The 16,383-nt window shown below is 41.0% G+C and overlaps 1 protein-coding gene across 7 annotated transcripts in view; it reads left to right on the forward strand.

Moving 5' to 3' along the window:
• Window positions 1-16,383, forward strand: part of SCEL (sciellin) — a 132,577-nt gene that overhangs the window by 94,742 nt on the left and 21,452 nt on the right. For all 7 annotated transcript variants that reach the window (XM_047756300.1, XM_047756301.1, XM_047756299.1 and 4 more), the window contains 3 exons: window positions 8,866-8,928; window positions 12,487-12,579; window positions 13,836-13,907. In XM_047756300.1, the coding sequence (XP_047612256.1) occupies window positions 8,866-8,928; window positions 12,487-12,579; window positions 13,836-13,907 (228 nt within the window). The remainder of the gene's footprint in view (window positions 1-8,865; window positions 8,929-12,486; window positions 12,580-13,835; window positions 13,908-16,383) is intronic.

A 16,383-nucleotide genomic window follows, 5' to 3' on the forward strand; every position in this document is an offset into this window, starting at 1 on the left:
TGTGGTTTTTTTTTTTTTTTTTAATCCCAAAATGTTGGGATGTCTGAGGTGGGAAGTTACCAATGCAATTGAAGAGCAATTGCTGATTAGGGATGCATTTACTGAGCACCTCTGGTGTGCCTGGCAATTTGTATCCATTTAATTCTCACAACAACCAACCCCAGGAGAAATATTTTCATGCATTCTGCCTTAGAGAAGAGGAAACTATTGCTCCAAGATCTGAAATAAACTTCATAAGAAAGAAAACACATCCTGGATCTAAAGTCAATTCTTTTTCTTTTTCTTTTTTCTTTGAGGGGGGGGGCTGTACTTGCAGCATACAGAAATTCCCAGGCTAAGGGGTCAAGTCAGAGCTACAGCTACTGGCCTACACCACAGCAACTCGGGATCCGAGCCATGTCTGCGACCTACACCACAGCTCATGGCAACACCAGATCCTTAATCCACTGAGCAAGGCCAGAGATTGAATCTGCATCCTCATGGATGCAGATCGGGTTTGTTAACTGCTGAGCCATGAAGGGAACAACCTAAATTCAGGTCATTCTGATGTCACTCTTAGAAGAAGGAAAGATCTGCAGCAAAACAGCTCAGACTCACCCCTTCTGTCCGTCCTTCATGCTCCCTAGAGGCCCTGCCTTTCCAATCCCCCTCCCACCCTGCAGTTAAAGGACTATGATTAGACATACTTTTTCTAGAACATTATTGTTGAAATGACAGGGAGGAGAGAACGTCTTTGTCTCATAGAGATCTTCTAGTAACCGAGATAGCAGTGGGCTTTGGGGGCTGGCTCTGCCACTGGTAAGCATTTGGAAATATCTTTGTTAAGTAGAAGCATTTCTTCATACTATCATAGAACCATTTTATCATAGTAGTATCGGTTGGCTTTTTAGGGCCACACCCATGGCATATGGAGGTTCCCAGACTAGGGGTCGAATTGGAGCTACAGCTGATGGTCTACGCCACAGGCACAGCAACATGGGATCCGAGCTGCATCTGCAACCTACACCACAGCTCATGGCAACATCAGATCCTTAACTCACAGAGCAAGGACAGGGATCAAACCTGCAACCTCATGGATACTAGTCGGGTTTGTTTACCACTGAGCCACAATGGGAACTCCTGATTGTTCTTTTTCTTAGGAACAGTTTTAGGTGGCTCCCATCCCATCTTGAAAGCGGTGAAGTTTAACAACCACATTTGGGAATCTAACCGTGGCTGCTGTAACCAGCTCCTCCCTTGGTGGCCGCTACCCTCAGATGTGGCCCCCACACATCCCCCACTCTTTCTTGCCTTCCCCTTCCTTCCTTCCACCCCCTCATTTCCCCCTTCTTCTGACTTTCTCCACCTTGCCCTTCTCCTTCTGGCAACTGCACTATGTTGACAGATAATGGTAATTTTCTCAGAAGAGTTTTGCCTTTCGTTTCTGAGGGGAGGCTAATTTTATAAAAAAAAAGTTGTTTGCATTGCCGCAACTTCTAAACAAAGTCCTATAAAAAGAGCACATTTTCCTTCTAAAAATGGGATTATTATAAAAAAGAAATTTAAAAATATTGACCATCATATTGTTTTCAGATGGCAGCTTCTTTTTTAAGGATTTTTTTTTTTTGTCTTTTTAGGGCTGAGCCCACAGCATATGGAGATTCCCAGGCTAGGGGTTGAATCAGAGCTGTAGCCACCACAGCCACAGCAATGCGGGATCCGAGCCGCATCTGCAACCTACACCACAGCTCGTGGCAATGCTGGATCCTTAACCCACTGAACTAGGCCAGAAATCGAACCCACATCCTCATGAATACTAGTCAGGTTCGTTAGCCACTGAGCCATGACAGGAACTCCTTAAGGATTTTTTTAAAATTTTTATTGAGGTATGGTTGATTTATATTATATAAGTTACAGGTATATAATATAGTGATTCACAATTTTTAAAGTTTCTATTCCATTGATAGTTATTATAAAATATTTGCTATATTCCCCATGTTGTATAATATATCCTTGTATCTGATTTTACACCTAATAGTTTATACGTCTCGATTCCCTGCCCCATCTTGCCCTTCCCTCTCCCCACTGGTAACCACTAGTTTGTACTCTATATTAGATGGCAGCTTGATCCACTAATAAAACCTAAGTGAGGTCTGAGTATTCTTTAGCAATTATACCAGATTGGATGATAATCAATCAGGATTTTCAAGATTTATTGCAGAACAAACAGGAAAGACTATGCTGCCTATTTGAAAACAGATCTGAGCTGTATTTATGACCTATACCACAGCTCATGGCAACCCTGGATCCTTAACTCACTGCGTGAGGCCAGGGATCAGATCTGCATCCTCATGGATGCTAGTCAGATTTGTTCCCACTGAGCCTCAACGGGAACTCCCAGCCCACTTGATTTTAATGGGTAAAGAGAGGAGACATTTTAACATGCCTCCCAGTAGAAACAAGAGCCACAAGGCACTTCTACATCCAATTCAATGTGACAGGAGCACTGATTATTTAATAGTATAACAGCAGTGAATCAGAGTCCTTTTCCTGTGACTTTGCTGACATTTCCAGCAGCTGTGTATTTATTTCACAGTTAGGGGGTAGAATAACCTTCAGTCATCCATCAGAGTATAAGCAGGTGTCCCTGAGCTCTTTCTAGGAACACAATAACCTGAACAAATGCAGATGTGCACAGAATTTTTATTTATTCAGGAAGAAACTGTGTGACTTTTAGCAATGACAGTTTCATATTTTCATAAACCAACATTCAAGAGAGATTATTTCATTATCTGTGGCCTATAAACTGCTCCCATATGAAAATTAAAAAACATTTGGTGATACAGGTCTTTACAGTGAGAAAAGGCATCTTTCATCTGAAGTAGAAAAAATACTCTGAACTATTTGTCATGTTATATTTCCATCTTTGCAAGGGCTTCCTATTTGCTGAGACATGCCTTGTTAGGAGTCCAAAAAGAGGAGAGCTCCTTCCTAGCCTCCTATTGTGTATTCCTCAGATTTCTGCTCATGACAGAAAGCTGGGGGTAGGGGATGGATACCCTTGACTCTTTCTCCTGCTTCGTTCCCCAGAATCAATAGGTCACTGTGCTGCTTCTCCTCATTATCTCAGCACCTGAGTCACTTCATCATCTCCACTGCTACTCAAGCAGCCCGGATTACTGTTAAGGCTCCTCATGGGTCCTTCTGCTGACAGTGGTACCTTCTGCCCTTCAATCCACCTGCCACACCATAGAGTGATCTTAAAACACAAATCTGATCACATCCTTCTGATGAAATTCTTCAGTGGCTTCCTGTTGCCACGGGACAACAGCTGTACTCTTCACCTGCTTCCCGGAGCCCCTGATCTTGCCTCTACAGGCCTTCCAACCCCCTTTCCCTATCATGGTCCAACCACAAAGCCCACCCATATACCCTCTGATCTGCACACACTTCGCTCCTCCGCTGCTCCATCACGGCTGTTGCATGGATAACAGCTACTTATCCTTTAGGTATCAGCCTCGGTGTCTTCGACTCATGGTCTGGGAAGCCCAACCTGACCCACCACATCCATATTCACATCAGGTCCTCCAAGTGTCCTCAAGATCTCTGTTCTTCTGTCCCAGAATATTTGTCTCTTAGAGAGAATTGTTATTTAATCATCTCTCTTCAACTATAGGATTTTTAAGGGCAAGGATTGGGTCTGTCTTGTTCAATTCTTTATCAACAGTGCCTTGCACAATGCATGGCACATATTAGGCTGCTTGATAAATATCCTCTGAGTTCTAAGATAAGTTTCAAAACTAATCATCTGCCTAGATAAAGCCTGTTGCCTTCTAGCTCTACCCTTCTGAGCCCCCATGAGTGAAACCAATTGGAAAGATCTGATATCTCATGACCGGTGTCCTTTCTTGAGCCAATAACTCTTTTTTTTTTTAGGTGACATCTGCCACATATGGAAGTTCCCAGGCTAGGGGTCAAATCAGAGCTATAGCTGCAGGCCTTTACCACAGCCACGGCAACCCCAGATCTGAGCCAAGTCTGCTACCTCCACCACAGCTTGCAGCAATGCTAGATCCTTAACCCACTGAGGGAGGCCAGAGATTGAACCCGCCTACTCATGGATACTAGCCAGGTTCTTAACCCACTGAGCCACAACGGGAACTCCCCCATGACTCTATTTTGAAACATAATCTCAATGAACCCTGGTAAGTTATAGCTGCTGAAATTCTTGGTCATACCTTAGACTTAAGAGACCTAAATTATTTATTTTTTCTCTGGCCTCATCTCAGTAATTTCTTTAATATAAAATCTTTAAGACTCCCTCATTGAAACAAACTATAAAAATAGGTAAGATGGGGCCCATTGGTGACGTCAATAAAGTTGGGGAATGACAGCAGTTATCTCACTCTATTCTATACTCCTTTTAGAAAAAGAAATATGCCTTTTGAAATAAAGCTTAAAGCCTAAGATTTAGTTCTTGGCATAAAAGAAGTACCATAGTAAATTTTTTTATATGGAGGCTTTTAATTTTGCAAATGTGCTAGATACTCTGCAAAAACAATTTAAATAAGCTGTAGAGAGAGAAACATATTGTAGCCTTTAATAAATACCTCCTACACCCTCATAAGAGAGGAAGAGCAGTTGGAATTGAGCTAACTTTTCTCTCCTAGGAAAACTGTATAAGAAGAGACATCATAATACCTTAGCTGCCAGAATCTCTATTTTTTTCCTTTATCTGCTGTGTAAAGGAGTATTATATTCCTTATTGGGACAGTAGGGAATCAAGTACAGGATTACAACATAGATAAATGCTTATATTTGAAACGTGTGCTGTGGCTCTTCATAACAGATAACTCCTATTTCCTCCTAAACATTTTGAAGTCTACCTAAAGAAAGACATTTTTAGTTGTGATGGTTCACAGATTTTCTTTTTAGCATTTCTTGCCGTATCCACGGAGCATTGGTGGTTTTTCTTGAAGTTAATTCCAGCTGCTCATAAAATCACAGAGTTGTAAGGTTGTCCTTCCACTGAACTGCCGCAGAAAAGGTTGGGAATCACGCTTTTGTTTGACCCTGCAGCATTTGGCTGGGCTTCTATAAAAATCTATTTTTCACACTTTGACTCACAGCTATTCATCTTCTACCATGGTGTAAAAGACAAGATGCAATAGCTGTGGTCTTAATTAAAGAATGAAAATGTATTTTGACATGCTTCCACTTTGGAAGTTTATGGGCAATCTGATCTTTTATTGGATCTCAAAATCTAGCTGATGACATCAATCAGGTTGGGGCGGAGGGTCGGGGGAGAACCAGAGCAAATCCACATTTTGTACTTTTCATAATCTGGAACTTTTACGTTAGTTTTATATATTAGTACAGAGTAGTCAGAAGAAACTTTTAGAATCCACTCTACCAAACTTGATATGTGACACTATTTAACAAAAACAGCAAAAATTCTATGAAATCCCTAATAGCATGGCTTATTGGATGATTCACAGTTATATCCTTTGGGAGACTGCTTCTTTGAAGGCACAGCACAAGTTCCAATTTTAAGCTGTCTACCTGCAGTGGTCAGATTTGTAAGGTTCTGGTTTCTCCTGGCCTAGGTCACATTTCCTCTCTCCCTCACAACTGCTAGGGTCCAAAAGATTTGGGTCCTGGGATCCAGATCAAAGACGCAGTAGCTGTAGCTGCCAGGAGTTGAAATTGCCAGAACAGGTGAGGACATCCAGCATCAGGCTGAGAAACTAAATATAATCATTTGGGGAGGGCTGAAGCAAATGTATATTATTTTGCTAGGGCTACCATAACAAGTACTAAAGCCTGCGTGGCTTAAAATAGAAATTTGTTATCTCACTGCTTTCTCAAAATCCAAGGTCAAAATGTCAATAGGGTTGGTTCCTTCTGAAAGTCCAGAGGGAAGGTTCTATTCCATTCCTCTCTCCTTGACTTGTAGAGGGCTGTCTGCCCTGTGTCTTCACACTGGCTTCCACTGGCTTCTGTGTGTATCTGAGCCTAAATTTCTTCTTATAAAGATACCAATCACATTGGCTTAAGGTCCACTCTAATGACCTCATTTGAACTTGATTACCTCTGTAAAGACCCTATCTCCAAATAAAGGCATGTTCTGACACATTCGCCTTAGGACTTCAATATATACATTTTGTGGGAGGGCAAATTTGACCCATAAGAAGATGTCTAAAAATAAGGAAACAAAGCCAGGATTGGGAGCTGTGTGAAAAAGGAAAGAAATACGTACAGTTCAGGAGGGAAGCAAGGCAGGGTCTGGGTGATTGAGGCAAATGGAGATGAAATGTCCATCGCTGTCTCTTCTGAGCTTTTTCTGTGTGGTCATGGTGTGTGCACACTCTGTGCCTAGATGTGGGCAGACCTGGCTGCCTTAAAGGCAGCATGCAGGCTTCAGATTCATTCCCTAGCCTAGGAACTTCCTTATGCCATGGAAGCAGCCATTAAAAAAAATAATAAAAATAGGAGTTCTCGTTGTGGTGCAGCAGAGATGAGTCCAACTGGAAGCCATGAGATTACAATCCCTGGCCTCGCTCGGTTGGTTGAGGATCCAGAGTTGCCATGAGCTGTGGTGTAGGTCGCAGATGAGGCTCAGATCTGGCGTTGCTGTGGCTGTGGCTCTGGCAAAGGCTGGCGGCAACAGCTCCAATTAGACCCCTAGCCTGGGGACCTCCATATTCTGTAGGTGTGGCCCTAAAAAAGACAAAAGACAAATGGTAATAATAATAAAAGAAAATTTTAAAATATCAGGGTCTAGTATCTTTCCCTTGGAGTCCCTTTGTCTTTTCCCAAAGCTGGGTAAGGTGGCCATAGATTTCCACCAGAGAAAGAGAAAGAGAGAATTTAAATTTATTTAATGCCACAAGTATTTTTAGAGCAGCTTCTGCATGCAAAGCTGTGTTAGGCCATGGTAATGTGATTTTACTCTCAAGTCATAATGAAAAACACCAGCTTCCTTTAAAAATGTCACTCAGTTCATCCAAGGTTAGCTTTGGAGGGAGAACCACTTCCTGGGACAGAATTCTCATTCCCCAAGACTCACATTTCCCAGTGATCTCACCACTTGCCACTGCAACCCAATCCAGTTTGGCAACTGGGGGAACTGGATTATGGCAGACCATGATAACCCATTTAATTTTATTCCATTATCCTTGAGTAGGTGGTGAAGCATTGTTTTAAAATGTTAAGGGGAAGATCATTTAATGCTTAGGCTCTTAGGATGGTGTGGTGACTCCTGAGGTCAAGAAAGTGACTCTTGTAATTAAGGAAGGACCATCGGGCGTTTGGCAAATGGCAAAGCCTGCTGTGTCTGTTTCTAAATCTGAAGGGTGCCATCTGGGAGGTCTCCTCACACAGTCCTAGCGGTTATTTGAGAAAGTCAGGTGTGAGTTTTATATCATTCAGACTGCATTATCAAATGATTTTGATACTTCCAAGCTACTTCTGAAATCCTGTACTTTTTACATATATAATTGGCATATTTCCTACTATCACTCACATTAAAAAAATGATTCAACTAATTTTTACATTTTCAAAGATGTGCAGCTAGTGTTTTAAATGTGAGATTTAAGCGTAACTATGGTTTGATGCCTAATTAGCATATTTTTCAATTATTGATGGTTTGGAAGGTATATAAAGAGTATTAAATTTCATCCCACATAAATATGAAGACTTTTATATTATTTTTCATCCTTATCAGTATTAATTTTGTGAGCCAGACTCCATGCACCAATTCCATGGAAAAGAACCTTACTTGAAATCTTCTATTCAGGATCAAAGAAGGGAGATTTATGAAAACCAGAGTTAATACTAAAGATGTAAATAGGGCAAAAATAAAAATGAAAATATAGTCCCTCAAAATTTTGGTGCCTTGCGCTGTGTCACCACACTTCTATTAACTATCCTTATTCCCATTCAGTTCAGTCGTAACTGTTGTCATTGTACCGACCAATTTTATTTACATTAACTCATTTATTCTCTGCAACCTTAGGGAATTAGATATTATTATCCTAGTTTAAAAAAGGAAGCTTGGAAAGGTTGACTAACTTGCTGAAGGAAGCAGAGAAAGCAATGGCCTCGCTCTGATTTCCAAACAAACCTCCCAGCCAAAAGAGTTGGTGACAAAGGCTGTTCCAAACTCACCAGGAAAAATTAAGAACTACCAGTGTTATAGCAAATATATAAATAACTACTATATACATAACATAGCTGAGGACATTGTGTCTCATGAAGGTGTGCAAATCACTACCATAGCCCAAGATTTAAGAATCTAAATTGTCCCATTTATCCTCCACTTTATGCATTGCTTATTCAAATTTGGGGTTGACGTCTCATATTTGCATCGTGCAAAAAGCTGGAATGAAGTCTCTAATTAAATATTTAAGCATTGACTTCAGATGGACAGGTGGCTCAGCCTCAAATCTTGACTCTTTTACAAATTAGTTAATTGACCTTGGAAAATTCTCTTAGCCTTTCAGAGCCCCATATGCTGTCCTACAAGATTCTGTGAGCTCTGAATGAGATAATCCATGTGGAAATACACAAGATAATACTTTGTGATACAAAGTTAGTACTCATTCCATGTTAGCTGAATGCGAATACCAGTTGGTTCTTCCCAGACCAGATTTCGCAAGCCTTCCAAAAATTCGTTTTTATTTCTCTTTCATAATGTAATCATGCTCATACTTGAGTTATATAAATCACATTGTTCAATATCAGATTTTCAATGTCCCATATTCTTTAAAACCACATGACAATGTTTAAAATTAGGTACTGGTTTTTAAAAATTTTATTCCTATGTTTATTCCCTAAAATTATATGTAACTAAATTGTGTGTGTGTGTTTTCTTTCCCCCTACAGAGACCAGGACCAGGAAAATTTAATTGAAGTAAATTCCAGTGTGCTTAAGAATAAGAATGAAAGGTAAGGCTTATTATAATTTACCTTTTGGTTATGCATTCCATATGAGCCTGCATAAATCATATAACCTTGGAAGATTTTCTGAGAAGTGGAACTGTATGTAAATATAAATAAATAAATTTAAACATAAATACTGTGTGAATACAAAAATCGATGTGCAGGATGCTTACAGCTGATTTGGGGAAAAAAAGTTGACAGAAATCAAAATTCTGTTGGAATTTCTGACTAAGGGCCTGCTGTTCCATGGCTTAGTGTAAAAGGCATCATGGAAATTCAGCTCTCTGCACTTGGGCTGTGAAGATTTATTTTTACCTACTGTTGCTTGGTAGGTTTTCAGTGCTGCAGAAAGCACTCTGGGAATCTCTTCCTTGGATACCTTGTGCTAAAAGAATGCGCAAATTCACCACAGCCACAAAACAGGACCTAATTTTGGAATTTCTTTACACCCCAGATTTTACTGCCTTTAAAACTGTTGTACTTAGTTTCTTTTGCAGGGAAGGGGATAGAAGCTGTACTTCATTGTGGTTACAGATTGTTTAAATTAGGAAAGAATTTTAAAAGTCTTCCATGTTTAGCAGTTCTCCTCCCCACACATGGGAGTACCCTTAAAAAAAAAAAAAAAGTTTCTATTTTTAACCTTCTTTAGGTTCAGCTGCCTGTTCTGTTTAAAAAAATATTTACGTAAAGAAATGATAAAGTTGAAATTGTGTGCAGAGAGTAGAAAAGTAGGGAAAAGGTTGGCTCACTGTTTCCTTTGTTTGTTTTTCATACCTACTAACTGCTCTTGCATGTAAGAGGTAGTTAGTTTCTTTCTTTCCCAAATTGTCACCTGCCTTCTCTTTTTTTGTGATCCCAAGCAAGCTTTTGATAGAGTAAGGGAGGATACATTTTCAGTAAGATTACTGAAAAAATCCAGTATTTTGGGAATAGTGCTGGGCTTGCAATTAACCAATCTCAATCAAATATTATTTGGAAATGGTCAAAGTAAAAATGTTTACTGATCAAATGATCAAAGTTGTGGCTCAGCGGGTTAAGAACCTGACATAATGCCCTTGAGGATCCGGCATTGCCACATGCTGCAGTGTAGGTAGGTCACAGATGCGGCTCGGATCCAGTGCTGCTGTGGCACAGGCCTGCACCTACTGCTCTGATTTGCCCCCCAGCCCAGGAACTTTCATATGCCCAGGAGTGTCTGTAAAAAGAGGGGAAAAAAATGACAAGTAAATAAGTAAGGAACTTGCCATTGAATATGACTTGAGAGGTGTTCTGCTTTCAGTGGGGCTTTTCATAAAACATATGGAGGTTCCCAGGCTAGGGGTCTAATTGGAGCTGTGGCCACTGGCCTATACTACAACCACAGCAACACCAGATCTGAGCCGTGTCTTCGACCTACACCACAACTCACAGCAGTGCTGGATCCTAAACCCACTGAGCAGGGCCAGGGATCAAACCCACAACCTCATGGTTCCTAGTCAGATTCGCTTCCGCTGTGCCACGATGGGAACTCCTAGACTTGTTTTTCAAATCAGCTGTCCCATTTGATGTTCTCACCAGCAGTGTATGAGGTATCCAGATAGTTAAATTTTCAAGGGGAACTTCCACTGCAGAAGACAGTTTTTTCAAGTGTAATTCCATTTGGAATTTTGTGAATTCCAACACAATATTTGGGTTTTATAGCTTATGGAGTTATTTAATTAAGAAACAAAACTGTGACCATTGATTGGAAGTTAGAATTCAGCAATTTGTTTCAATGAAAGATAACCTCTTTTTTTTTTTTGTCTTTTATCTTTTTAGGGTCGCACCCATGGCATATGGAGGTTCCCAGGTTAGGGGTCAAATCAGAGCTGTAGCTGCCAGCCTACACCACAGCCCAGCAACTCAGGTTCCAAGCCATGTCTGCGACCTACACCACAGCTCACGGCAACACCGGATCCTTAACCCACTGAGCAAAGCCAGGGACTGAACCTGCAACCTCATGGTTCCTAGTTGGGGTCATTAACCACTGAGCCACAGCGGGAACTCCATTTTTTTTTTTTTCCGATTGTACTTATTCCCAAATTTTATTTACATCAGAATCACCTGCTAGTGATCCCGAGCCCACACTTGGAGAACCAATGCTGTTTGGGTAAGAGGTTGGGCTGCCTCTAAGTTAGTGGTTCTCAACCTTGACTTACACTTCTGACTCACTGGAGAGGTTTTAAAAGAATCCAAGTGTCCAAGCCATATATGAAACCAAATCAATCAGAATATTTGGATGTGGGATCCAGTGGCATTTTAAATAGCACTGGAGATTACTTCATTGGTTGCCAAAGTACGGTTCTCTCATTCTGTGGTTCTAAATAATAAAAAAAATTTGTGTTGCCACTTATTGGCATCAAGATAGGATTCCCTTTGTAAAATCTACCACCATCTTTTGAAAAAGCAAGACTTAGCAACTACCACAGACTCTAGGATAGTAAAGCAACATGGTGATTATGTGAACGTCGTATCCTGATTTGGATCTGGAATTGAGAGAGAACATCAACGGGAAAACTGGGGAAACATGAATAAGGCTGTAGTTCTATTAATCACATCGTACCAACATTAATTCCTTAATTTTGACAAATGTACCATGGTTATATCAGATGTTAACGTTATGAGAAGCTGGGTGAGCTATGGTGCAGGTCAGGACAAACCTCGGATCCCACATTGCTGTGGCTGTGGTGTAGGCCAGCAGCTGCAGCTCCTATTCAACCCGCAGCCGGGGAAGCTCCATATGCCACAGGTGCAGCCCTTAAAAGACAAAAAACAAAAACAATAGCAACAACAACAAAACTAGAAGGTGATTTTCTGTATGCCAGAGATGACAATATGTGAAAAGTGTTTTCCTCCTCTTTAAGAGCTACCTGAATGAAAATGGAAGGAATAGGCCAGCCAAGAATGATAAATGATGATTCCGTTCTAAATTCTCCTCTTAGTTTTTATGTCTCTCCTATGTCAGAGTTAACTAACACGTGGGAGGAAAAAGAGCTAAAGCTTTTGCTCTCCCTGCATTGAAATTTCCCTCTGTTTCATAGGAAAAAGCAAATATGCCTGCACTTTGTTAAGTGCAGTGACATTTTTAGATTAGCAGAAATGTGGATCAAAGTTCTTTTGCAATCTTCAAAGCACTGCTTTCCGTGAAAAACAAAACAGAATCTTGAATTTCTCAAAGCAATCCCTGGGTAATTTTCATTAAACTGATAAACTCTCAGATATATTGTACATGAAAAGCTTTCCAAAATGGCATTACTGCTGTGCAAATGTTGCTGGAATCAATTTGAGATGCTCTTGGTGGAAAGGTATGCTGCTCTAGCATTTAGATAATGTGACACACGCCGGTAGATTATTCTTATAGGTAAGACAGTGGTCTCTGGGGAGGAGTAAAATAGTACCTGTATCCTATTTGTGTATCTGTGCAGAAATCAGGAAAGCATAGAGAGGCTCACTGTATGTAAAAAAATGTGAACGGAACAGAATGTTAATAAAACAAAAATCTTCTAAGTGGCCTTGATTTTAAGTGCCAAATATTTGCTTTTTCAGGCTGGATGGCCAAGTTAATGGATGCGCTGGTGCTTTAATCATCCCATCCTCTAAAACAACTGCCTATTCTCCTGAAGCCAAGAGGACTCTCAGGTACTGTGGTCAGTTATAAAACAAATGACAGAGCACTTCTCCTTCTTTTTTTTCTTCTTCTTCTGTTTTTGTTTGTTTGTTTGTTTGTTTTTTAAATAGGCACATACATCCTTCCTTTGGAATGCAGAAATTTAAAATTTTTGTCAGTGGCTAAACAGGCTTGTACAAAGGTGTTGAGTAAACAACTTCGATGTTGGTAAATTGTGGCTTCTGGATAGGAAAGTGAAAAATGTGATTTTTCCCTGAAAAGTCTACCATGTTTTTGAAGCATGACTGTGACATTGGCATTGTAGATTTAAAGAGGTTTTCATTAAATCAGATGTTATCATATTGGTTAATTAAGGTCCACTCTTTGCTTGAGATTGTTGGGGAACGTTATGGTTTGGAAATATGAATAGGACATCCAGGAAACAGACACTGACACATATTACACAAATATTCCAAATGATCCTTGATTCATCAGGGATCATGGAGCTACAGATGTATCGTGACTGATTTTCATCATAGCGTTTTGGAAGTAGGCCAAGACAGTGGAAATTAAGACAAAATGGGAGATGTAAATACCTTCTGCAGAAGTGGATAATACCACTTTAACATTTATATTTCAAAGGTTATAGTTTAGAAGGAATATTTGAGCATTATTTTTTCATTGGATTGGATAATTGCCTTGTTAATTTGAGAGCTTGTTTGGAGGTTCTAGCAGGGGAGAGCAGAGACTCGTATACCCTTGACCGAAGAACGGTCCTCCTCTATCAGGCATGGTTGTCCTCTTCCACCGAGCATGTAGATTCGGGAGGGATGCGCATGGAGCGGTGAGGGAGGAAGGGGACCCTCGTCCAGCCAGCCAGATCAGCCGAATCAACCCTGGCGATCAATGGGGTGACAGATGTCGCAGCCAGATCGCCCTCACATCCATTGCCTTGTTAATTTCAATATCCTTGGAATTCCCGTTTTGGCCCAATGGTTAACGAATCCGACTAGGAACCATGAGGTTGCGGGTTCGATCCATGACCTTGCTCAGTGGGTTAAGGATCCAGCGTTGCCATGAGCTGTGGGGTAGGTCACAGACACGGCTCGGATCCTGTATTGCTGTGGCTTTTGTGTAGGCCGGTGGCTACAGCTCTGATTCGGCCCCTAGCCTGGAACCTCCATATGCCACAGGTGTGGTCCTAGAAAAGGCAAAAAGACAAAAAAAAAAAAAAAGAATATCCTTGTAAACAAACTTTAAACATGAAGTAAAATGGTTTGTATTGCAGCTCTAGTGCTGAAACCAGGCATGCAGGACCGAAGGATACTGTCGTGTACACAAGAACGTATATGGAGAAGAGGTACCGGAAACTTACTTGAAGTATTTTGCTATATATATATGTTTTATAATTGTGAAATAATCTATATTTAAGAAGAGATACTATTGTTTTAGAATATTCTTGCTTTTTTAAAATAGCAGACAATTTATGAGTTCTAGGTATATAACTTCTTTATCCTTTCCAGTTTTTTTTTTTTTTTTTTGTCTTTTCTAGGGCCACACCTGTGGCATATGGAGGTTTCCAGGCTAGGGGTCTAATCGGAGCTATAGATGCCGGCCTACACCACAGCTCATGGCAATGCCGGATCCTCAACCCACTGAGCGAGGCTAGGGATCAAACCCACAACCTCATCGTTCCTAGTCGGATTCGTTAACCACTGAGCCACAACGGGAACTCCTATCCTTTCTGGTATTAAGTAGCTGTCAATCATTCAAAGTCATTGGATGGACTAAATACTTAAAATAATACATGTATACATAATAGGATAGTTATTTGAAAGCTGTCAGAGAAACATACAGACTAACAACTTTATAAAATTACACGACTATTTCCATGCCAATTTGGAGTCGCACTTTATCTCAGTGGTTCTATCTACTCTTGTTTACCTCTAATCTGAAATAAGGGGTATGGTTTTTAGTAAATATGTGCAGGGCCACAAAATCTGCTGCTTGATGTGATGGATACTGAGGAAAATGTCCACCAAGATCAGGGATTCACAAGTCATTTGATTTTCAAGGAGTATAGAAACAAGAATGAGCCTACTTGTGGAGCAAAGTAAAGGGAAGCCATGGAAATGTGAATATAGGTATGTGTGTTAATCAAAACCTGTTTCAAAGAGGCCAGAGAGTGGAATATGGGGGGTGGGGCTCCCAGAAATCCCAGGTGTTTCAGGCTTTGAGCAACCTTCCCCTCCAAAAGGATTTCTCAAACCTGCAATAAGTTACCTTTTAAAATGCAACCTCAAGTTTGATTTTTCTGCTTAATCCACTTCTCCCTAAAATCTACACTGACAGTACAGTAGACAGCATAGAGGCCCTAGAATCTGATTTGGGATTGAATCTTCGTTTGTCACTTATCAGGTGCCCTCAGGAAAGCTGCTTAACTTCAATTTCCTGTCTCAATTCAAGTCTCAGTTTTCTGACCCATAAAATGGGCTTAGTGGTGGACATATCATACATAAATATGTGCAAACTCTTATTTAGCATTGTGGGCTACTTGTTCTATAAAGTGGATTCTATTTCTGACAGCAGTCTGCCTATCAGCAGTTTGGAGGGAAAGAAAGATTTCTCATTAAAAAACCCCAAGTGAGGGCTCTGAAGTTCTTGCTCACTGTGTGAAATAAATGAACATTTTGCTTCTGGTCCTAATATGCTCCCAGGTAGCAGAAGGGCTGGGGAAGCAATTAGGAGCTGTCAGCTGGTTAGCCCATTGCAGACTTCATTTGTCTCCAGAAAAGAGTGATGTTTACAGACTGGAGCAGTGTAAGAAAGGGAACAAAGAGGACTTTTGAAATTACAGGGAGCTCCCCATCGAGGCTTAGCAGTTAACGAACCTGACTAGCATCCCTGCGGATGCAGGTTTGATCCCTGGCCTTGCTCAATGGGTTGAGGATCCGGGGTTGCCATGAGTTGTGGCGTAGGTCACAGATACAGCTCGGATCCCGTGTTGCTGTGGCTGTGGTGTGGGCTGGCAGCTGTAGCTCCAATTCGACTTCTAGCCTGGAAACCTCCATATGCTTCCAGTGAGGCCCTAAAAAAAAAAAAAAAAAAAAAGAAAGAAAGAAATGCAGTGTTCTTGTTTGTATTCCAAACCATTCTGCGATGTTTTCAAGTGAAAATAAGAACTTCTGTAGCTCTCTCTGAAAGTTCAGGAGTCCTTGTCTGTGTGAATGGTGTCTATCTCTATTGGCATGCACGGACTCATGCTTTGTGTGTTTCTTTTACTTATATAAGACTGCAGATAGCTTTCTTTTAGTAAAAATGAGGGAAGTATAAGTATAAAGTTCATGAAAAGTAATAACTGCTCTTCCTACTTATGCTTGTTCTTGTGCTCTCCTCGCCCCATCCTTTCTAGACTTGGGGAGAAAAGTTAACTTTAAGTCAACTTGGAGGTGTCTTGCATATCCACACTTCTCCAGATGAAAAAATAAGTGTTGGGGAGTTCCCGTCATGGCGCAGTGGTTAACGAATCCGACTAGGAACCATGAGGTTGCGGGTTCAGTCCCTGCCTTTGCTCAGTGGGTTAACGATCCGGCGTTGCCGGGAGCTGTGGTGTAGGTTGCAGACGTGGCTCGGATCCCGCGTTGCTGTGGCTCTGGCGTAGGCCAGTGGCTACAGCTCCGATTCAATCCCTAGCTGGGAACCTCCATATGCTGAGGGAGCGGCCCAAGAAATAGCAACAACAACAACAACAAAAAAAAAAGACAAAAAAAAAATAAGTGTTGGGAGTTCCACTGTGGGGCAGCAGTAACTAACCCAACTAGTATCCATGAGGACGT

Source organism: Phacochoerus africanus, chromosome 13, assembly GCF_016906955.1.
Source record: "Phacochoerus africanus isolate WHEZ1 chromosome 13, ROS_Pafr_v1, whole genome shotgun sequence".
Lineage (NCBI taxonomy): Eukaryota > Metazoa > Chordata > Mammalia > Artiodactyla > Suidae > Phacochoerus > Phacochoerus africanus.